General features: G+C 39.6%; 1 protein-coding gene across 4 annotated transcripts in view; it reads left to right on the forward strand.

Annotated features, from left to right (window-relative positions):
• Positions 1 to 25078, forward strand: part of CAP2 (cyclase associated actin cytoskeleton regulatory protein 2) — a 137982-nt gene that overhangs the window by 7809 nt on the left and 105095 nt on the right. For 3 of the 4 annotated variants that reach the window (XM_019945238.2, XM_033863868.2, XM_033863869.2), the window contains exons 2-3: positions 19511 to 19632; positions 23138 to 23238. In XM_019945238.2, the coding sequence (XP_019800797.1) occupies positions 19512 to 19632; positions 23138 to 23238 (222 nt within the window). In that variant the 5' untranslated portion in view covers position 19511. Of the gene's footprint in view, positions 1 to 19510; positions 19633 to 21031; positions 21150 to 23137; positions 23239 to 25078 lie in introns of those variants that run through there. The other variant, XM_033863867.2, reaches the window with a different exon arrangement.

Raw genomic sequence — 25078 nt, forward strand, 5'->3', positions numbered from 1 at the left:
TTCATCAATTATGTAATATACATAAGAATAATTTGCTAAGTTTATGTAAGCTATAAACATTATATTCAGTGACCACCTGTAACCCTGTCACAACTTTAAAAACCAGGGCATAAGAACTAGATAATTGTGAAAAGGTAACCCACAGAATGCGAGAAAATATTTAAAAGTCCTATATCTGGTAAGGAACTTGTATCCAAAATATATGAAGAGTTCTTACAACTCAACAACAAAAAGATAAATAACCCAATATAAAAATGGTCAAGATATCTGAATGGCTATTTCTCCTAAGAGGATATACAAATGGCCAATAAGCATATGAAGAGATGTTCAGTATCATTATTCATCAGAAAAATGCAAATCAAAACTACAGTGAGATACCACTTCACACCCACTAGGATGGCTAGAATCAAAAAGTCAGTTAATAAGTGTTGGTGAGGATGTGAAGGAATTGGAACCCTTATACGTTGCTGGTGGGAATATCATCTGGTGCAGCTGCTTTGGAAAAGAATTTGGCACTTCCTCAAAAGTTAAACAGATTTACCATATGATACAACAGTTTCACTCTAAGTATATATATCCAAGAGAAATGAAAGCATATGTCCACACAAAAACTATTCACAGATGTTTATATCGACCACACTCATAACAACCAAAAGGTAGAAACAACCCAAATGTCCATCAACTGATGAATGGATAAATATAATATGGTATATCCATTCAATGGGATATTATTTGGCCATAAAAAGAATGAAATACTGATACATGCTACAACAAGTATGTACCTTGAAGACATTATTCTAAGTTAGTCACAAAAGACCACACACTGTATGATTTTCTGTTCATATGGAAATATTCAGACCAGGGCAATGAATAGAGACAGAAAGTAGATTAGTGGTTTCTTAGGGATGGGGGTTGATGTGAGGGGTGGGTGGTAATAGTTAAAGGGTATAGCGTTTCTTTTTGAGCTGACAAAATGAACTAAAATTAACTGGTGATGGTTTTGAACATCATCATATTGTACACTTCAAATGGGTGAATTGTATCATATGTGAGTTGTATCTCAATAAAGCCATTAAAGAAAATAAACAGAAGGCTAGAAAAAAAGAACTAGATTGTTACCTATACTGTTGTATCTTTCTTTATGCCCTTCTCCTATGCCATTCCTTGTGCCCCTCCCAACCCTGGATTTTGTGTTAGCCATTACCCGATTTTATTGTAAAATAGTTTTATGACATATGTAAGTATTCCTACATAATTTTGTTTACCTTTGCTTGTTTTTTTGATTTATAAAAAGGGTATATATAGCCTCACTTTTAAAAAACTCGAAATTAAGTTTTAAAGAATTATCCCTATTACTGTGTGTAACTGTGTATTATTTGTCGGCAAATATTCCGCAGTTTATTTATCCATTCTCTTACTGTTGAGCATTAGGGTTGGTTCCCATGTTTTGCTGCTTTGGAGACTCTTTTTCCATGTGTCTTGACACATGTGCAAGTTCTTCTGTGTGAATGTGAATATGCCATGTATTTTAATGACCAGAAACAAGGTTGATTCTCCTTCTGACTTATACGTTAATGGTATATATCCCCAGCTTATTCATTCCCCCCAAACCACCAAGTGATTAGAACTGATATCCTGACTTCTCATCCCATTTAAATTCTAGTTGTAATATCTATTTTCTCATGTCCTCAGAGGTGTGGAAAAATACTATTCTAAAATTTTACAACTGAATTTCACAGCAGCCTCACTTAACCCAGTCACTTACAGGCATCTTCATCTTCTTATGTCACCTGGATTTAGGATAGGACAGAGGACAACTTTATTAAATCCAAGGGATATTATTTTAAGCAAGGTACATAAGTGGTTACTAAATTTCACTAACATTTTTCTTTGTATGTGTATAGTACTGGGTGCTCTAGTGTTCCTTTTTTTTTAAAAAAAAATGATTTATTATTTTATTTATTTTTGGCTGCTTTGGGTCTTAATTGCGGGCAAGCGCGATCTTCACTGAGGCATGCAGGATCTTTCGTTGCAGCATGTGGGCTTTTCTCTAGTTGTGGCATGCGGGTTTTCTCTTCTCTAGTTGTGGCACGGGCTCCAGGGTGCCTGGGCTCTGTAGTTATGGTGCACGGGTTCCAGAGCGTGTGGGCTCTGTAGTTTGTGGCACACGGGCTCTCTAGTTGAGGTGCACGAGCTCAGTCGTTGTGGCACACAGGCTTAGTTGCCCCATGGCATGTGGGATCTTAGTTCCCTGACCAGGGATCAAACCCTCATCCCCTGCATTGTAAGGAGGATTCTTTACCACTGGGCCACCAGGGAAGTCCCTGGTCTAGTGTTTCTAACATGATTTAGTTGGTTATCCTGGTAAAAATAAGCCAATTGGAAATGCGGTGTTTTAGTCTTGGGCTCTTTCTAGGTCTGCCCTGATTCAGGCTATGAGCTTTTGCTGTTCATTCAGGAGATTTCTACTTGTACCTGGAAGGGGGCAAGCACCCTAAGGTCAGAACAGGCTGTTGTGAAAGAGTTTTAGAGTTTTTTTTTTTTTATTGTGGTAAAATATACATAACATAAAAAGTTACCATTTTAACATATACAGTTAATTCAGTGGCATTAGGTACATTCACAAAGTTGTACAACCATCAGCACCATTCATCTCCAGAACTTCTTCATCATCCCAAACTGAAACTCTGTTCCCATTAACGATAACTCCCCACTCCCCTCTTCCTCCAGCCCCTGGCACCCTCCATTCTACTATCTGTCTTTATGAATTTGCCTATTCTAGGTGCCTCATATAAGTGAAATCATGCAGTATTTGTTCTTTTGCATGAGCTTTTATATCCAGGGGAATTCCATCTTGTTTTGTTTTTCTAAAGTACACCCTTTTCCCACTTACGGAAAACATTTTCTTTTACTGAGAAATTATGTAATAATTTATATTATTTCCCTTTCATTATACAGCCCTATATAGGAAGGGACATAGGAAGTTGTCTAAAACAAGAAGAAGAACTTTCAGTTATTACGGATGTGACCTTCATCTGCCCTACTTAATTAGACATCTAATAATCCTCGCTTCTTATTGACCACTTAGCCAAAAGGAGAAGGTGTAATAGTCCCCAATTTTTAAAATTTTGCACCTATGTGATGAATGGATGAATTAGGTAACCTTTGAGGTTCCTAATGGCTCCCAGCTTCCCAAAATTGAAAGGCCATTCTGCAATATAAAAGTCTAATCTAAAATAATTCTTGTTTTGTAAGAAGGGTATTAAAGAGCAGGAGAGTGGGAGACTGAAAACAGAAGTGTGGTGGTCTAAATGGTAGTGTTGAAGAGGAGGATGGTCCCAGAGGAGCTAGATGCTTCTGCTCACCTCTGTCCAGGGGCAGAAGGCTCAGATATCTGACATAGTGAGTAGGTTGATGGAAATGTCCATTTAATTAGTTGCTTGGCATTAGGTAGACTCAGTGCAGAAGTCTTTCCCCTGGCATCATCTTCTAGCATGAGAGAAGCAGTGGCAAGAGATTTTCGGGGGTACAGTGCAGGTTCACAAATATTTAGGCAAAATTTTTAAAGTTTGAGTATTGATCCCCCCTCTGTTTTCGTTCCTTATTTGTTTCTTAGTACTCTCATGGTGCCCTCTGACTGTTCAGAATTCCCGCTGACAACCCTCTATTCCCTCTCCTTCCGCCCTGCTTCCAATGGCCTCTTTCTTCATCAGGACTCCTCCTTCTCAGTGTCTCTTATGAATGGAAGGTGGATGATTATCTAAATAAAGTTCTTCAGTAACTGAAACTTTAAAAAAGAAGTCTGTTAATGCAAATAGTCTCTACGTATACAGAATTAGGGGTGAGGCTCATTTTTATGCTTCTTACTTTAGGCTGAGAGTCTTCAAACTGGGTGCATTTACTATATGCAAAGACTTCCCTAAGGTCTATGCACAAGAGTGTTTGAAGAAAATAAATTTACAAATCTTCATCTTTCACAAGTGCTTTTTACCTAAGACTGATCTTCTAGAGAGTGGGTTTGTAACGGAGATGCAGGTTCCCTTTCACGCCTCCTTTTCTTTTACAGATCTTGTGTTTTCTAAATCTTCGTTAAAACAAAACAAAACAAACAAAAATAACCAACTGAAAGTTCAATCTAATCAAATTGTAAACTGATGTTAAAGGGTAAATTTTAAAAGCCAATGAAATCATGATTCTTATACATATAAAAAAATTAACATTTAGAAAAACGTCTTAAAAAATGAGAGAGCCAGAAAGGTCTTACAATCAGTTGAAAGGAGACCATTGATGGGAATGCTAAAATAAATTTTCTTAATAGATGTAAACAAGCTTCCACCACAGTGGGAGAGGGAAGTCCAATGAAGTTCCACAGGATAAATTTTATTTGCATGCCTATAGACAGTTATTACTTGCTTTACTATCAGTTTTCTATAAGTTAACTTTTTAAAAGTTAATTAATTTTTGGCTGTGTCAGGTCTTAGTTGCAGCATGCAGGATCTTTCATTGTGGCATGTGGGCTTCTCTCTAGCTGTGGCACACGGGCTGCAGAGTACATGGGCTCTGTAATTGTGGCATATGGGCTCACTAGTTGTGGCATGCAGGCTCAGTAGTTGCGGCACGCAGGCTTAGTTGCCCCACGGCATATGGGATCTTAGTTCCCTCACCAGGGATCGAATCCACATCCCCTGCATTGGAAGGCAGATTCCCAACCACTGGACCACCAGGGAAGTCCTTACAAGTTAACTTTTATCTCTACAGAGTTGTAAAACAGCCTAGTCGTGGACAACAAATGGCTGAAATAACTCAGATGGATGAGTAGTTAGCATACTCACTAAATTTCAGTCTTCCCCAATTTTTTCTTACACTGGTGATTTAAATGATTTTGATATTTCATCACCATGTGATGTTTAGAATATAACTCAGGGAGTTCAGAAAATTGAATGATATTTCTATGACAAAATTTCATCCATTTGCATCTCAGTGCCAGCATTTACATTGATAAAAACAAAAATTGAGAATCGATGTTCAAGCTTGACTCATTCTAGCAATAAGTATACTCATCCACATATGCATGAGATAACTGAAAAATAAAAGAGCTCCAAAAAGAGAGGTTTCCAATTTAAAAAAAATGCTTTTTATCGACATTTACTAAATATTTGTCAACATTTGTAATATTTGTGTTGTTTTGATAAGTTCATTCTAATAAGAGTTACAGTGGTAACAATTAGAAGAGCACTCTTTTTACCATTGAATTTAAATAAATAAATATATATATATGCTTTTGATGCAGAAAAGTATGATAGGGTAATGAATAAAAGACATTAAAGCATAAACTATGTAAAACTAGGATAAACTCTCATAAGGCAAAAAGAATGGAAATGTAAATTAAAGGAGAAATACAATCATGCAAAAATTTTTGACTGTCAGAGAGCAGCCTGTTTATGTATTCTTTTAAAATGAATGATGATGAATTTCAATGGATGTATTTCAGCAAGTGATAAAATAGGTTTACTTTTACATGTCAACATTTACAGAGTACTGGAAATTACATTCTTCACAATAATAAACATTTTGGTGAAAGTTTTTACATGTCAACCTAAAAATGTGCAAGAGGGATTTACAGATTTCTTTTAGGTTATATACAAGTAAGAATTTGAAAATCCCTTTGAGGCTCATCCTGCCTCTATTTTCTGACCAAAAATGAGAGTCTGATGTGACAAACCATTTCTGCAAGTTTAGTATTGATAAATGAACCAATTCATTGATTGATACAGTGAATCCTTGTTCTACTAGATTTAGAGAAGACATCTAAGAACTAAAGTTCGGGGCTTCCCTAGTGCCGGAGTGGTTAAGAATCCGCCTGCCAGTGCAGGGGACACCGGTTCAAGCCCTGGTCCAGGAAAATCCCACATGCTGTGGACCAGCTAAGCCCGTGCGCTACAACTACTGAGCCTATGCTCTAGAGCCTGTGAGCCACAACTACTGAGCCTGTGTGCCACAACTACTGAAGTCCATGCACCTAGAGCCCATGCTCCACAACAAGAGAAGTCACTGCGGTATGCCCCCGCACTGCAAGGAAGAGTGGCCCCTGCTCGCCACAACTAGAGAAAGCCCGCGCGCAGCAACGAAGACCCAACGCAGCCAAAAATAAATAAATAAATTTATTTTTTTAAAAAAGAGAAAAGAACTGAAGTTCTTAATACTTGTGACAGCTCTCCAAAGAGAATGATAGCCCATCACATTTTATTTATTTCTTTTTAGGCAGTTATATCTTTACTCATCTTTCTTGTTCTTCCCTTGGAGGCAACTCACTGTAATACATTACGTGTTTATGTGTATAATAACCAGACAGATAGCACTCTTTGGATCTGTAAATGTATAGTTTTCACCAAGTTTGGGAAGTTTTTGGCCATTTTTTCTTCAAGTACGTTTCCTACCTCAGTCTCTTTGTCCTCTCCTGGAATTCCAGTGACATTAATATTAAACCTTTTAATGTTGTCCCACAGGCTTTTTAGGCTCTGTTCACTTTTTCCTTCAACCTTTTTTCTCTCTGTTCTTTAGACTGGATAATATCTACATCAACTTTATTGATATTTTCCTTTGTCATCTCTGTTCTGCTATTGAGCCCATCCCATGCATTTTTTTACCGTTTATTGTATTTTTCAGTTCTAAAACGTTCACTTGTTTCTCTTTTATAGGTTCTGTGTCTCTGCTGAGAACTTCTATCTTTCCATTCATTTCAAGAATGGTTACCATTATTTCCTGGAGCGTAGTTAAAACAGCTCCTATAAATCTATCGGATAATTCCAACACCTGTGTCATCTTGGGGTTGGCATGTGTTAATTGTCTTTTCCTTTGAGGATTGATCACATTTCCTTGGTCTCTTGCATGTTAGATTTTTTTTTATTGAATCCTGGACATTTTGAGTATTATGCTGTGAGAATCAGGTCCTTTCGAAATGCGCAGTTTTTTGTTTTACCAGGCAGTCAACCCAGTTCTGTCTTGCATTCTGTGGGCAGTGGTTCCAACATCATTTCATTTTTCAAAGCCTTTGTTCTGCTGCCTTGGATCCCATGGAAGCACTGTTTAGGGGTTAGCATGGGACTTGAGCAGTGGGACTTGAGCAGAACTTACGTTGTAGTTCAGTTCTCAAAGGCTTTGAATCTGTCCCACACATGCACAGCTCAGGGGCGAGACTGGGGTTTGCACTGGTTCATGCACAGCATCAAGGGACCCCCTTCTTTAGCTCTCTCCTCTCTGGGATTCTTCCCACACTCTCCTGCCCCTGTGAGCCTTTTTTTCCTGGTCTTCTGGCCAGAAAGACTGGGTCTCTTTTGAGGTTTTAGCTGCTCACGCTGCTGCAGTATGGTTTCCCCAAGACGGGGGCCATTCTCAGAGCAAAGCACTGAGAGAAAAGTAAGAGGGAAAAATGACAGGGTTCTGCCTACACTCTTTGGATCACAAAGGTTCCCTTTCCCTGCTCCTCTGGCAATAAGACCAGGTTTTTCTTGGAGAAATTTTAGCTGTCTGTGCTGCTGCTTGCTCGTCTACCATGCAGTTCTGTGACTGCAGCCACTCTTGGAAAAGAAAAATGGAAACAACAAAAACAAGAAAACAAACAACCCAGACTTCCCTTCACATTCTTCCACTTATAGGGACCCCCTTTCTAAGTCTTCTGGCTGAGAAGAAGAGGGTTCTCGTGGAGTTTGTGGCTTGCACCCCCTGTGCAGTTCCAACCTCAAGTCAAATCTGAAGAGAAAAGAGGAGAAAGCCCAGAAATGCACTCCCACATGGGTTCCTTTTTCAAGTTTTGATTGCCCTCCTCAATCCTCCTGCTGTTGTTCATTCTTCAGAGCCAGGAGTTTCTTCTTGCATTTTGAACACAGTTTAGAGATAGGGGGTAGTAAGCTTACTACTTCTGGACTGGCACTGGTAGCCCCTCCTCCTTCCTTATTCCCTTTCGCCTCTGTTTTCCCTGCACCCCACCATTCTTTCCTTTCTTCTTTGCCTTTTTTCTCTCTTTCCTCTTTACTTTGGGCTCCCAGGTCCAAAGAGCAAAAAGGAAGAACTTCGGGCTTCCCTGGTGGTGCAGTGGTTGAGAGTCCGCCTGCTGATGCAGGGGACACAGGTTCGTGCCCCTGTCCGGGAGGATCCCACATGCCACGGAGCGGCTGGGCCCGTGAGCCATGGCCGCTGAGCCTGTGCGTCCGGAGCCTGTGCTCCACAACGGGAGAGGCCAACAACAGTGAGAGGCCCGCGTACCGCAAAAAAAATAAAATAAAAGAAGAACTTCTAGTCTTTTGGTGGTCCACAGGTCTAGTTGAAAACTCTGATTTTGTCACAAATAATAAATCAAAGTCAAGTATGGAAGTAGACCCAGGAGGCTGGAGACACATGAAATAGCAAAAAAAAAAAAAAAGTGTTGAAGGAGCGCTCTTGGGCCAAGTTCATCACCTGGCTATTTGAAATCAAATGATCCCACTTGCATTTGTTGAAAATATCCAGGTATAAAATGGGCCCAGCACTTAAGAACTGATCCTCAGAGTTACTGGATCTGTTATTCAGTTGTATGTAAATCCTACAGTGAATGCTAGAATTTTGAGTTTAGAAGGAATTTCAGCAAACCTAGTACCTTCATTATTCCAGAGAGACATGGCATTCTTAATGCAGAAATGCCAGTTTAATAAAGTAAAACATTTCTAGTCATGTTATGAGAAACAACTGACTATATGAAATGATATCCCCTTTTATGCTTTCAGTCAATAGTGTTTCTGCAGTTTATTTGCTCTATGGCATGGTCTTAGAAGTATAATGTTTGAGATGTTACCATCATTGTGTTTGGGGGACAGGAGAGGTGGTAACACATGCAGTAACAGTTCACGGGTTGAGCACTCACTGGGTACAGATCACAGTGATAAATGCTGTGGAGCTTTCAGAGATAAATTATAAGAATGATACCTGGGCATCACTTTGTAATTCACAAAGTTCACTTTATCACCTCCTTTAATCTTCCCAAGCATCCTGAGGAAGGTGTTATTATTATTAGGTAGAGCTTCAGGTCCCTACTTGAAGCTGCCAGCTATCATCTCATATCACTGTCTGCATTTCAAACTCAGATGTCGAGAACTGAGCTCCCATCTTCATTAGCTGCCTTCACTCCCTATCTCCATTTTTATTGGTACCACCCTATCCCGAAGCAAGACATCTAAGACATCCTACCTTCTCCCTTTCCCTCTCAACCTCATTTAATCCATTTAATCCTTTCTCAGATCTTGCCTAGTCTATACCTCAGATCTTCTTCAATCCACTGTCACGTGCACGGGTGAATTCCCAAGTCTCTTCCCAGCTTTATCTACCACTCGTTCTAACTCCTCATCAATCCCTTGTTCCTTGTGCTTTCTTAGGTAGCTCCTGGCACATAGTGAGTGCTCAATAAGTACTTTCTGGCTGTGATGCCTCCATATGGTTGCATATGCTGGGCGTGGGCTCAGGAATGCCTTCCTTACCTTTCTTCTGAACACCACCTCCTCATCCTTTGAGATTTCGTTTAGCCTCCCTACTTCCCAGGGCTCAGTGAGTACCCACCCTTCTCGACCCCCTGCACACATTCCCACACGCACCTGTAACATTCCTGTGCAACTCTATTGTACTGTTTCCCAAAGCATGGGTCCTTGTACTCTGAAGTGTGCTGCTTAAAAATGTGTATTCCAGAACCACTGAATTAGTATTGCTGGGAGTGGAGCCCAGGAATCTGCATTTAGGAAGCTCCATTTCTCCCCAGTGATTCTGATGCACAGAAGAGAGAGGAGCAGTGAGAACTGTGCTCTATTCTGTCACCTATCTTGGCCTGTACAACTGGTTCCGGGAGCGAGGGTTGCGGCCATTCAGAGCAACCTCTGGTTAAGTTTAATTACCACCTATGACTTTGTTGGGAGGTAAGACTGGCAAAGTCCCTCAGACTTAACCGATTTTCAACCGTATCTTTATAAAGAGGAACAGTACCTATTTTTGTTTTTCATAACTTATAAAGGTACAATTTTGCGTACCATAAAATTGGCCCATTTTAAGTGCACAATTCAATAATTATTAGTACATAATGCAACTGCCACCACAATCCTATTTTAGATCATTTCCATCTCTTCAAATAGAAATTTTGTGCCCATTTGCAGTAACTCTCCATGCTTCTTCCCAGCCCTAGGCAACCACTAATCTACTTTCTGTCTCTATGCTTTTTCTAGAGAGTCATTTAAAGGGAATCATAGGATACATGGTCTTCTGGTCTGGTTCTTTCACTTAGCATAGTGTTCTTGAGGTTCGTCCATGTGGCAGCATGTGTCTGTGCCTCATTCCTTTTTATTGATGAATAATAGTCCACTGTATGGACAGAGAGCACATTTTGTTCATTCATTCATCAGTTGATGGACATTTGGGTTGTTTCCATTGTGTGTGTGTGTGTGTGTGTGTGTGTGTGTGTGTGTGTGTGTGTGTGTGTGTGTGTGGCTATTGTGACTGATGCTGCCATGAACATTTGTGTACAAGTCTTTGTGTGTGTGGAAATATGCTTTTATTCCTATTGAGTAGGTAACTACAAGTGGAATGGCTGGACAGCATGGTAAATATGTGGTTAACTTTTTAAGAAACTTCCAACCTTTTTCCACAGCAGTTGCACCATTTTACATTCCCACCAGCAATGTAGAAAGGTTACAGTTTCTTTACATCCTTACCAGCACTTGTTATTATCTGTATTTTTGGCTGCAGCCATTCTGGTGGGTATCTTCCCTTCACCTAGGGAATGTATAACCTGGTGGTTACAGATAGAACAGATAACCTAGTGGGCGTCTCATTGTGGTTTTGATTTGCATTTCCCTGATGACTTGATGTTGAGCATCTTTACAGGCAGTGTTGGCTATTTGCATATGTTCTTTGGAAAAATATCTATTCAAATATTTAACCCATTTTTAAATTGGAATACTTTTCTTCTTGTTGAGTTTTAAGTGTTCTTTACGTATTCTAGATACAAGGTGAGCAATACTTCTACTTTATGGAGGGACAAAAGGTCCATGGAAACCCTACTCAGGCTGTGGTAGCCTGGCCAGCAGGGACTCCATGGTTCTTCTTTTTCCAGTGCCAGGATGTGGCCCTTGAGGAACTCCTGGAAGCATCTCTTTGACCTCTGCCTCCTCCACAGCCTAAGCAAGAGCAAAAGGGCAGTGTGGGAGCACAGGAATAGAAAGAGTCTGTAATAGCATATAGGAGTGTAGAAAGGTGGTCGGAAGGGGGAAGGGATGGAGCTCCTTTTCAGTAAAGGGGTCTTACCTCACATTTAGCTAAGGGAGTTCCCACTTCATGATGGGAATGTGACAGGGGTCTGTCCGGGTCCCAGTCAGCATTCAGAGTCTATGATTTTATGTCTTTGCCCTTACCCAGCCTCACCACCCCAAGTCAGGGCACAGCACCAGCCTTCAAGATATACTTAGATGTTCCCTGTGGTCTCAGATTCCACTGGACTCTCTTCTGCTGAAATAGCCCAGTCCGCTGTGTCCTGGTATCCTATAGGGCTGGCTGTCCCCAACAGCCAAACTGTCTGCTCCTCAAGGAAATCATGGTCCTTGAGAATAGAGTCTGTGTCTCATCCACTTGTGTAGCTCCAGCAACCAGCACAGACATGGCTCAAAACATATTTGCATACAATTGTCTTAAGTCATTGAATGAAGAAGAAGGAATGAGTTCATGTATTGGAAGTGAGAAAACTGATACTCAGGTTAAGTGATCTGCCCAGAGTCACACGGTTGTCAGTTAAGGGATTGGGTCTCAAATTAAGATTCTCTGATGCCAAAAATGCTTTTCCACCACATCAAGCTATGAGTCCCAGCCTCTTATCTTCAGAGATTGTAACTTAGAGGAGAAATATTTATACTACAAGACTGACCAGGGATGGTTCTGAGGAGTGACGCCACCAGCATGGAGAGGGCAGATGGGATGAGGAGGTAATTTCTGTATGTGGTTTGTTTATGTTACCCTTCTGTACTCTACTCTTGATTTGATGGGCATGACAGGAAGTAAATACCTCAAGGGAGGTTATCTCTGATTTGTGAGACAAGGGATGACCTCTTGGAGGGTTGGGATTCGGAGAATGGGTACAGCAGTGTCTAGAAGGGCCCTGGAAGAAGTGGAAATGGCAGAACTGTGGCAGAGAAGAGGGATTGGGGGCCTTCCATTTGGGAAGGGGTGAGTGGTCTCTGTGACGGGCTCTTAGGAACCTGGTGGGGTGTAGAGCTGGGGTGAGGGCCTTTGAAAATCAAGATGAAGTTTGCTTTTTTCTCCACAGTGGAACATAGAGGCTTTATAGGAATCAGTTGTCTAATCAGGATCTCATATACATTTTCTCCAGCTCTGTGAAAAATTGAAAGTGTTCTTTTACTTGTATAACTCTCTGCTCTCTCCTATTCTGATTACACTGTTTCAAAGCTCAGAGACTCTTGAAACTTCTTTGCAGTAAAAAGAAAATGGTGGCTTTTTTTGCTGTTTGTGAGACGCGGGCACCAGAAATTCCTATAGGAAACTAAGGGAAAGATATGAAGGCGGGTACCTTGGCGATGTGAATGTGTCTCTTAGTGAAATAACTCCCTGGCTTGACTGAGCAGGACCTGCTTCCAGCCCCCTCCCACTACAGCTGGGCAGAATATGTATTTTAATCACTTTTGATTTTCTAGATTGTGAGCATTTGCTTAGCAGATAGTGAGGACTAACTTGATGAATAAAACAGGCATATTCAATGAGCCAGTCAATGAACGAATGAATAAATACCATGGTTTGTTTCTTCTATACTGTATAATATTACCCTAATTAGTAATAGTGACTCACAGGATCACTCCCCGCAGTGATTGGTAGTTTCCAGAGAAAAGAAAGAAGGTAATTGATATAGTCTCAGTAAAGACAAATAACAAACTAGGAAAGTCTGATATGACGATAGTTTAACAAATATTTATTTTGAATGTGGGTGGACTTATAGAGAAAGTCGTCCATTGTGATTATATTGTGCAGAGAGCTCACATATAAGCCAGCTGCCCTGCCTTACCATGAGACATTCTTCAATTTCCTGTCCTTCAGGTCTATTTTCTATGTAATCTTAGGCTTGTGAATTTTGGAATCGCTTGGATCTGGGTTTCCCTTACAGAACCAGGGGAGAAACTCACCACAATTATTTCTGCACCTTTGGCCTAGTGAGAACTTGAAACCAGCAACCTGGAAGACTTAGCTCTTTTATTAACCTGAAAATGTTACCAAAGGAGCATTTACTAGTTTTATGAATTTGCCATGGGAAATTTACAAAACTCTTTGGACAATGTGGAGCTTTAAAAATTTTTAAATCCTAAAGAAAAAGGAGCTATGGAAAGCCCAAATGTTCGCATTAGGGGGAGCAAGGGTGCTCTTTCAAATCACAGGAGGAAGCCACTGAGGGTTTCAGTGGGAATAACTAATCTAGTATCTCGTTTTATTTATTTTATTTTTAAATTTTTAAAAAAATTTATTTATTTGTTTTTATTTTTGGCTGTGTTGGGTCTTCGTTGCTGCGCACAGGCTTTCTCTAGTTGCAGTGAGCGGGGGCTACTCTTCGTTTGTGGTGCGTGGGCTTCTCATTGTCCTGGCTTCTCTTGTTGCAGAGCACGGGCTGTAGAGCGCAGTCTCAGTAGTTGTGGCTCACGGGCTTAGTTCCTCCGCGGCATGTGGGATCTTCCTGGGCCAGGGCTTGAACCTGCGTCCCCTGCATTGGCAGGCGGATTCTTAACCACTGCGCCATCACAGAAGCCCTAGTATCTCCTTTTAAATGGAAATTTCTCCTACGAAAATCTGGCTTTCCGCCTGATCTAGGATTATGTCGGTGAGTGGGCAGGTGAGGGAAAGGCAGTGAGTGGTAGCCAATTAATTAGTCAATCAAAAAATATTTATAGAATTCTCCATGTGTGCAGCAGCATGCAGACTCAATGGGAGATACAAAGAAAGTAAGATACAGCCTCAGCCCATGAAAAGCTAGGACAGGTCTTCTTGGGAGGCAAGGTGTGCATGTGCTAGCAGAAAAGATGGCACAAGGCAGTATTTTAATTGGGCAGTCTGTCTTGTAGATACCAAGTGTGTAATACAAATAGGCTGTTATTCTGGGCTTATCACCATTTACTCTGTGCCGTGGTGTGCCAACTGTTCAAAAGCAGCTACGAAAGCTGCTTTTATAACTGGTTAGACTGAGGAGTTAGGGCCTTAGCAGACCCCTTATCCCTGAGCATAAGATGGTTTGGTTGAGAAAGTATGAAGGATGAAGGAGTGTTTTTTTCCAAAAATGGCTCCACAGAGATTATGCTTGTATCCTTCTCAGAGAACTATTTAAAAGCAAAAGAGTCATTATAAAAATGTTCGGGGGGGGGGGGGAACTTTGTGACTACAAAATTACTAATTACCTAGCAAAATTTTTATTTTATAGTAACCATTACACACGGACTTGAGAAAACTCTTTTCGAAATGTTGGAGGAATAAGTACATGGAAGAGGAAAGTGAAATGTTGAAAAAAATAATAATAAGCGTGTACTGACCTGAAGTTTTCAGCTAGTCATTTCCATTGGCCAGACCTAGATGATTGCTTAACATTTCAAGTACACAAAAACTTGATGTAGTGGTATGTAGACCTAACTATTCCCATAGGAGCAATGCAAGATGGGATATCTTCATGACAGTAGCTAACATGTTTGTCACTGACCACGTGCCAGATTTTTTATGTTTTTACATGCATATTTATAGCAATCCTATGTATAGGTAGTACAAAGCAAAACAAAATCAAGCTCTTTTCCCAAAGCCCCCTAGCTAGTAATTCCAAAGCCAGGGCCTCTCTATACTACCCCAGTTAAATATAAGCAAAGCAATTGAGACCTTATAAAAAAGGTTTGAAAGTGTGGGGAACTCTCCCTTTCTGAAAACTGCTGTGAAAAAGGATAGAAATACTGTTTCTCTTCAGGCTTTAAGTGTAGTCATTGGACATTGGACATAAAATTGGACAACGTTAGGGACTAAATATCTGTAATTTAACAATGGGTTTTATAAGATGACCAGTGAAGCCAAAAAAAAAATTTTTTTTAAACAATGACAGCTACCTTTTTTCCTAGGAAATTGTTTCTAGAACACCTTATTATTACAAGATAGTATATGAGAAAATACTGATTGGCTATATTCTTATTGAAGTGTATGAAGTTTTTGTAAATGTATGCAGTTGATGTGAGAGAAGTTTGAATTCTAAATATTCAGAATGCTAACTTCTTTATTTGAAAGAAACAAACTTGTTTTATAAACTCACCCACAGACAAACAATATGCAATTGCCCATTCTCCAATCTTTTCTACACGCTTGAAAATCACTTATAAGAAAATATTTGATCAAAAACAAAACATATTACCATGAAAGTTCAGAACATTGGGGATAAAGAGAAGATCCTCCAGAGAGGAAAACACAGGTTACATCTAAAGGCTGAAGAATCAGAATGGCTTTGAACTTCTCAACAGTTGCCTAGGAAGCTAGAAGAAAATGGAGTGAAGCCTTTTAAATTCTGAGGAAAATATCCAGCCTAGAATTCTACACTCAGCCAAACCAGCAGTCAAAATATAGAGATTTTCAGACTTGTAAGGTCTCAAAAAAATTGACCTTTCATGTACCTTTTTTCAGAGGACAATACTCTTCCCGGTTAAAGTGCCCCAAGAAAGGGGATGATAGAGAATCCAAGAAACAGGTGATCCCACACAGGAGGGAGGGCAGGTAGAGGCAGAGCCCAGGTGACAGGTGTGCAGCAGGCCTGCAGAGCAGTCTTGCAGTTGGAGTGATTCTCCAGGAGAGATGCCTCTGAGAAGAAAAAGCTAAGAGTATTCCAAATGTGTTTGGCCCTTTGGAAAGGAGACTTATAGAACTGGGGGAAGAACTTGGAGATGAGTAATTATTTAAGTACAAAGAAAACTGAGAAGCTGAACGACACGGCTCTAGGAAAACAGGTTGTGCAAAACATGGAAGACAATCGTAGCACACCTCATGACTCAGCTGTGAATAATCGTAATTATGTTAACACTGATGATCGGTCACACAAAAATTGTGATATAACGCTATTGGGAGGGGGGACAAGAGGAAATGTGCATTAATGTGCTGCTGGCGATTGGGCAATAGAAAAGTATACCCTCATGTTTTTGGTGGGAGCTCAATGGATAATGCCTAAAACTGAAGAAAATAAACAAGACAGAGATAGAACCATGCTATTCAGAGATAAGGAGGTAATTACTAAAAGAAACAGCAGAAATAATTGAACATGGTTGACGCTCAAGACAGAGAATGAAAGGAGGCAGTCGGGACTGTTGTGTTTTTGTGATAAGCCTTGTAGAACTACTGACTCTGTAAATTCTGTGCATTGTTTGATTTTAAAAAAAACTTAAAAAATGAAAGGGGGAAATTCAAATAAGAAAAAAATGACAAGGATGAGTTACACTTCCCATTAGAAAGAAACTCAAAATACTCAAAAATTAATACAAAACAAGGAATTAAGATTAATCTCAAGTATAATTTCCTAAAACATTAAAAAGAGAAAGTCATGAAATTCTACGTTCCTCTCCCTTTTTCTTTCCACCCATCCTCACACTCTGGTCAAATGTTTGTTTATTCTCGATTAGCTGTAGATTATAGGGGAACCTCAGCTTGGGGTTGCCTTCTACTTGAATAGGACGACGAGGAAATCTGGAGGCCAAGTTTGAGCTGCATCATCTAACCCAGTCTCTTGATTCTCTAGCTGTGTATCTGGCTTCTCTTTGCTTCTCCTCAGATTCTTAGAATTTCTTCCATCCAGCCATCCTGCCATATCCCCCTCCTCTGTTGGCTTCCTGATCCAAGCTCATCTGTCTGTCCACCTGGCCCTGACTCATTCCTTAGCCTGACCTTGCCGCCTACATTTGCTTTGACTGCCCTATCCATTTCCTCAGCCTAATTCTTAATTCCTGGCTCCCACCTCCTCATCCAAACTTGGCTAAATCCACTTTGGAAAACCAAGGCGAATGGAACTGCCTGGGAAGAATTTGGAGAATCCACAGCTCTGTCCTTTCTTCATTCTTGAGAGCCTGGCTGGCAGCTGAGGGCACATGTGGGGGGAAGTGTGTGTGTGTGTGTGTGTGTGTGTGTGTGTGTGTGTGTTGGGAGAAGAGGGCACAGCTGTCTTGGACTGTGTCATTTTCCCTGGGAATGCTAATGTGTATTTTTGATATCCTGGTATAGTCTTTCTTTTATTTGTTCTTCCGTGTCTCTTAGAAACTGTTCTAAAATTTAAAACCCAGAGGCATCTTTCCAACTTGCATGAGCTGTATTTTGACCTCTTAAGAGGCTGTTGCCAGACGTTAGCTCCTGGTGATTTCACATGAAGTGACATCTGATTCGCTTTTAGACGCATTCCACACCAATCTGCCCAGCCCTGCAGTTTATGGGCTCACTCCTGCTGTCTTTCAACATATGGAGCACTATTAGATAGTGTGAGTTTGAGTCTTGTCAGGGAGGCTGATTAAGCCACAGTCAGGGACAGCAGTCCTATGTGTGAAATGTACCAGGCCTTGCTGAACGGCTCTGGGAGTGGCTGGAGGTGGTTGGTGCTTCTCTGTTGGGGGACAGGGAGCTTGCTAACAAAGCAAACACATTTTTTTCTATCACGGGCTGGGTCTATGGTGGTAACATTTGGCACCTTGAGTAACAGGGAACATAGATAACTGTGAACAGATGGGCAACTATTAAAAGATTTGAGGGGCTTTTATCATTTCTCAATTGGCCTTCACCTACCTACAGGATACCCAGTTCCCTTGTAAGATTACGTAAAGAATTCAATTAAATTTCTTCTTCCTTTTTTTTTTTTTTCAATTGCGATGGAAGCAAAAGCTCTGACGTTAAGAGGAAGAGAATAGATGAGAAACTTCTAATTTTGAATCCCCTTGGGATTAGATGCTGATTTCAGCTGCTCAGAGAACACTGCCCCATATTTTGAAAGAATAGCTGCTGGCAGTTTCAGAGGAGATGACTTTCCAAAATAGACAGTGAACTCCACCATCCGTATCTGGTGACCATCTGACATTTGGACACAGAAGTACAGAGCCGTCCACATGTCTTGATATGTGTAACCTTGCTTTTAAAAATGGCAATGGCAAGTCATTATTATGCTTAAGCTCAAAACTAGTGGAATACAAAATACAAAAGAGAAATGCATTACCTTGTTCCCAGCAGCAACAGAAAATATTTACACATCTTAGAGCAATAAAATTTCTCCATACTCTGGGGCAGTGTTGTCTCTGGTGCAGGAGCATGCGAGTCCTCTTTGGCTCAGAATGATACCAGGAAAGTTCATAAGAGTGAGAAGGACTCCGGACACTGATTAAGATGAGGCATGTTTCCCTCTCTCTGGAGCAGCAGCCTGATTTGGCCCAAACCAGTCATAGGTTGGTATGGTCAGAGTTATGGTACCTGTACACTGGATCTCATGAACCTGGCCAAATTCGATTGGGTTCCATTCATCAGGGGTGGCCTTAATAACATTACAATCGAGGGCCAATAATTTTAAAGTACTTGTCCTCAAGCTACTCAGTGTAGCTATCTATAATAAAATCTGTTTGGAAGCAGGAAGGATAGATATCCAGCCCCACTTTTATTCTCAGTCCCTTAGCTTCAAAACCCATTTATCCCAGCCAAGAGTGCTGGGTAAATGTGTCCAAAAACAACCCCACCTAAGACTAAATTTTTTCTAGAAATAACTAGCAGCAAAGGGAAATAACCATTTTTATTATTTTAAATTAAAACTTCCACCATTCAGAAGAATTGTAATTTAAAATAATTCATCAACAAAAATGTTGGAACAAATTATAGTAAGTAGAAGACAGCTCTTGGAGGGGCTGGTCTCTGTTGCCTGCTAAATGATGCAGTTTGATAAACTCATACTTCTGTGCTAGGCTCTTTGGTTTAAGGTAATTGAGTAAACAAGAATTATCAGTGGGTTTAGTGTCCCCTGGAGAATGATACTTTAACAGAAAGAGTTATTGGAAATAGTTAAAATATGCTGTCACCATTTAGCAGAAACGTTGGTAATATATGTTCAGAGGCTTTTAAGTAAATACTATGTATAAATTGTATCATAGAACAAAGAAGCATCCAAGGAGACACTTGATCATGGTGTAAAGAGAATGAATATTTGTGTATTGCAGTATGAGGCTTGTAGACATCACTGAAGTGAATAGAAAATAAGCTCAGTATAATTTGTTATTTTTTTCTGCCCCAAGTTTTATGGGTTTTTGTTTTGCATTTCACCTATTTTCCTGACATGTAGAAGTGCTCTCTAGGTAATTAAAGCCGTAGCCATTCCGAATAATTTCTGTTTTCCTTCCTGCTGATGGTAAGTTTAATGGTGTCAGCTTGCTAATCCTTCCTGATGCTCACATGGCCTCCATTTGTGCCGGTGTTTTCCTAGGATGGCAGAGATGCAGGGGCTTATGGAAAGACTGGAGCAGGCCGTCGGTCGACTGGAGTCGCTGTCTGCAGGGTTACACCGGCCTCCTGGGGATTGTGGGGAAATTAACGGTGTCAGCGGAGGTAGGGCCACAAACTGTTGTCATTACTGATCTCTATGTGGGTCAATTAATTTTGTCCCCATCACATAGTTCTCATGAAATATTTCTATCAACTTTAACTCCCCTACTCCTTCCTTTATATGTGACCGTGACATTAACCAGATGCAAGCGATCCCTGAAAAAGAGAAAGAGAAAAAGAAAAAAGTCTCAACCCACAAGCCACAAAAATTTCCTGTATGTGCGCATGTTAAGAGCATAATCCATGAGCCAAATGTCATTATTCTTTCGTTTTAATGTTTATGCTGCTCTTCCACATTCAGTGACTAAATATATTATCTAAGTAATTATCAAAAAGAAACTAATGTTCCTTATTAGAATGTAAATTGGAAGGAATTATCATTCTGAACATTATAATTTTAAAGAGAACAAGTCATTAAATTTAAGAACTGCAGTTTTAAAGGAAGAGAGTCTGATGTGAAGCCAAATATTACTTCGATGTAACATGACCACATCACGTTGTTTTACTTTTGCCTATTCCTTACCAAACACATTTTTTAAATTATATGCTAATACCACAATTTTTAAAAAAGATTTTAAAAATTATGTGATCAAACTTATAAAAAGTTAACTACTTCTTTAAAAAAAAATACCATGCACGGCCAGCTCTCTAAGTTATCTACAGTAATTTTTCCAACTTCTTCTTCTCTAAGGTTGCAGATTTAGCAAATAAAAATACAGGATATCCAGTTAAATTTGCATTTCAGATAAACTACATTCTTTTTTTTCTTTTTGATTAGAAGTGTGTTCCGAATACTGCGTGGGATATACTGCATGATACACACTTATTCAGAAATTTATTCACAATTTATTTGAAATTTAAATTTAACCAGGCGATCTGTATTTAATTTGTCAACTCTATTCTTGTCTCACACACATTTCCTCCTTATCTGACCCATTTTGAATTTTGTCAGGCTTTTGGGGCTTGAGAAAAGCCTTGGGGAAGAGGGGGCTTCAAAAAAAGCTTTCACCAGGCAAGAACCACATTGGTGCTTCTAGAATTTCAGGCGTATTTGGAGCTGTGCCTTGTATTACGTGCCCTGGGACAAAAATTACTGTGTGAGCACAAATGCACAGGCTGGTTTCTTTTCCTCCCCCCACTCCGAACATAATGCTTTGAATGAATTGAAAGGGGGTGTTGTTTAAAGGAAAGCTGCCAGGGGCCTGTAAATTTTTTCCGCATCAAATGAGACATATCTATGATTTCATTTTAAGCCTCTTTTTGTTAACTATGGAGTTGGTATATGAGATTCAGTAGACTTTATTTGTAAGAAAATATTTTCATGTTCTCTTTAGTAACTTTGTTTCCTTATGCCTTTGGCATCAGGTGATCAAAAGACATTTCTCTGAGATTGCTGCCCACAAATATAAAGCCTGTGAATACATAAAGTTAAAATCCAACTCCCAGGAGACTGTGTAGTGTTGCTGAGTAAAAGGAAAAAAAAACAACTCCAATAATTTGAACCTCACTTACACAAAGAGGTAAAGACACTTTGTACTTTCTTCAACAAAAAAAGAAAAAAAGAAAATTAATAAGCTAAGCAAAATTGGAAGGCATATAATTAAATTAGTTAAGTATTTAAACATATATTTTCTAATATAATAAATAATTTCAAGCCAGTTATTAAAGTAAGTTATCTTAAAGCAGCTTAGCCAGCAATTTATTATCCTATTGATAATATGAAATGAAGAAGGATAATTAGTAAAATGTCTGAATGATATTCATCCTAAAACCTTTTACTTATCCTAAACAACATCACTTCCGTTTCTTCTTAATTAGTCAGTTTTGGTGATTTCCTAAATTCTATTTTTAACAAATCCTTAAGGACAGCCTCTCACCTTAAATGTAAACATCACCATTACAATGATGTTGTAACTAAAGTTAATTTTTTTTTAATTTAAAAAGAAACTTTTAGAAGGAACCCAATCCATTACAAATCCATAGTAGGCACAGATCAAAGAACTGCCTTATGAGACTGTTGTTGTGATGTGTTTTATGATATGTTTTCCCCCCACCCTGACAACCAGGTGAGTTTGACTCAACAGTTGAAGAAATATTTTCATGCCTGCCAGTTGACAAGCACTATGACAGGTGCAGGGGAATCTATGATGAATTAGACAGAGTCCTAATCCTCCAGAATCTTTGGTCTCGATGCATTACTATTCAGGGCCTCAAATGCTTTGACTAAGAGTTGCCCAAAGGATGCAGGCTGGGGAGGAAGACAAGCCATTAAAGGCTGCCCGGAGGAGGTGTGAGCAGAGCTGAGTGATGAAAGGCAACTGATATTCCCTTTTATCATTGTCCATTCTGCTATGTAGAGGCCTCCATCACATTTGAAGAGCTCTCTCCCACTTTAAACACCCAGCAGAGACCTCTCAGACCTCTCCCATGGCAACAAGCAGGTTTATCTATTTCCAAATGGATTCATAAGGAATCTTCGGGTTTACACCCCTTTTATGTTATAGGAGTTGGTACATACAGCATTTTGAACCTTAGGATAAGTCAGCTTCAGTATCCTGCTTAGAAGTTAGACCGTAGGTGCAGAGAACTGTAAACAGCTGTTTCTGTCACTCTTTTGGCCTGTGGATATGGGCAAGTGGGAACCAGGGAAGAAGAAGGGAGCTTTATCCTATGCATTTATGAGCATGGATATTCCTGTCCAGTATAAGAAAGGGACTCCTAAGTTTGGGTTTGGATTTTAATAGCCTGTACTGCTGAATTTCTCAATATTATCTTTCTCAGTATTAGGGATATGCAATCAGGGACTTAGACAAAAAAAATTTTTGTTAATTAAAAAGCAGGGAAAGAAATGCAGAGCACACCAGGTTGGGCCATTGTCAATTCAGCTTTTATAGTAATTTGGCAGATCAACATTCACTATGGATTAGCTCACCAGGCATTTTTGTGCCCACCTTTGCTGTCTGTCCCTCCCCTTGGGAAGTGAAGAAGGAACAAAATGTGTGAAATCAGCTTGCTTTTCCTACTTGCCCAGACTTCATCGTTACCTTTTAATTGTCCTGAATAATCTTGGTAACTATTTGCAAGGTGATTATAGCACCTGCACAGGTCGGTATAGAAGAACGTACACTGGCTTTGGATTCATAAGGCGTGTTCAGTTTTTGGATCTGCCGCTTGTTTGGTATAGAGCTTTTAACAAGTCGCGTTCTGTTTGCATCTTCATTTCCTCATCAGTCAAAGTGTGACAGTGCTACTTACCTCATAGGTTTGGGGGAGAATCAAATGAAATTATGTAGGTGAAAGTGCTTACTCTGAAGGATGAAAAATAGGAAAACACTGTTTTCTTGAGCCATTGAGGAGTGTTTAATAAGTACATATTGGGTGAATGAATGACTTAGTGAATAGGAAGAGAATGACATGAATGACATTAAACTTCCATACTACTTATGGCACAGCAGTACCAGCTTTTCACTAAACTACCGGGGAATAACAGAATGTTCTTTTTCCAAAGGTGTGGCACCCTCGGTGGAGGCCTTTGATAAGCTGGTGAACAGCATGGTGGCTGAGTTTTTAAAGAAGAGTAGGATCCTGGCTGGTGACGTGGAGACTCATGTGAGTACTTTCCTCCCCCATTCTCTGTGGAAAAGATGACTGCTATTAAAATTTTTTTAAAATAATGATCATAACAAGGGTTGGTGAGGGAATGGAGAGATTGGGACCCGTGTGCACTGCTGGTGGGAATGTAAAAGGTGCAGCCATCGTGGAAAAGAATATGGCGATTCTATAAAAAATTAAACATGGACCTACCATATGGTCCATCAAGTTTACTTCTGGATATATACCCAAAAGAATTGAAAGCAAGATCTCAAAGAGATATTTATATACCCATGTTCATAGTAGCATTATTCACAATAGCTGAAAGGTGGAAGCCACCCAAGTTTCTGTTGACAGATGAATGGATCAACAAAATGTGGTTTGTACATACAAAGGAATATTATTCAGCCATAAAAAAGGAAATTCTGACACATAGGAAAACATGGATGAACCTTGAGGACATTGTGCTAAGTAAATTAAGCCAGTCACAAAAAGATGCTGTGTGATCTCATTTATCTGAGGCATCAAGAGCAGTCAAACTCATAGAAACAGAAAGTAGAAGGGTGCTTGCCAGGGCCTAGGGAGAGGGAGAAAAATGGGAACTTGTTTAACAGGTGTAGAGTTTTAGTTTTTCAATGCAGACTAAACTCCAGAAAGAATTCTGGGGATCTGATGCACAACAATGTGAATATACCTGACACCACTGAACTGTACACTTAAAAATGGTTAATATGGTACATTTTATGTTGTGTGTATTTTAACCACAATTTTTTTAAAAAGTGCAGCCTGAGGAAAAACAAAGTCATAGAATTCGATAATCTCTGGATTGGTAGAGACTTTTAATGATATCTAGGCCAGCCTCCCAGTTTTAGACACCTTTTATGCATTTTAAAATGTTTAGCATCCTCCCTGAGGCTAGTTGTTATTTGCATGCATTTTATGAAAATCTAAAGTAAAAGCCAAACCAATTAAAAACCTAAAAGAGATTTATGACCAGGTTTTTCTTATTTATTTACCTTTGTTTCTTGCAAAGGATTGAATTCCACGTCCATCTGCTTGTAGATTTCTCAGCAATGAGAGAGTCCCAGCAAAATCATTTTCAGTATAGACTCACGGAAAATCTGATTCTTGAATAAAGTTGTGGTTTGTGGTTAAAAACAAACAAACAAACAACAACAACAAAAACGTATAAAGGGATTCTCCTTCCCCACTTAGACTTTATATGCAACACTCAACACCAGTCTTCCAGGGGATCTGGTGACTCAGGTTATACCACTGGTTCCAGATTTGTAATTAAATAGGTGCTTATCTCATCACATTTGCAATGTGTTTGTTCACCACATCTAAGAAAAATGAAGATTCTTCTCATGGCCTCCATTTTTATTAAACATACCTGCTGAAATACTCATTGGCAAAAGAGAGGAAGCGCTAATGTACAGGAGTTCTAGAAAAGTCTGTGTAGTAAGACGTATTCACTTCTAATGTATCACAGAGCTCTAGAATTGCTCTGGTCTATTCTTGAGCTTGATGTTTTTGTTTACAGAAACCTAGTCTGTCGTCGTAAGGTAGTGGCTGAGCTGCTTATACTGAGTCATGATAGTACCTGCAAGCTAACATATAAAATGGAGTATTACCCCCAATACACTAAATGAGATTCTTGAATGATTATAAAGAACAGTTTACGCTCTTGAACACTATTACAATAATTATTATATCACTATTATAACCATTAATATTGACATTACCCTTCTGAGGTACACAGTACATTATAATTCTTATTAGTAATAGCTCACAAAATTCTATGTAATTTTTTTTACTGGGGAATAATGAAGCCTGTAAATATGTATATTTAACTTTG

The sequence above is a fragment of the Tursiops truncatus genome, chromosome 10, assembly GCF_011762595.2.
Source record: "Tursiops truncatus isolate mTurTru1 chromosome 10, mTurTru1.mat.Y, whole genome shotgun sequence".
NCBI classification, from domain to species: domain Eukaryota; kingdom Metazoa; phylum Chordata; class Mammalia; order Artiodactyla; family Delphinidae; genus Tursiops; species Tursiops truncatus.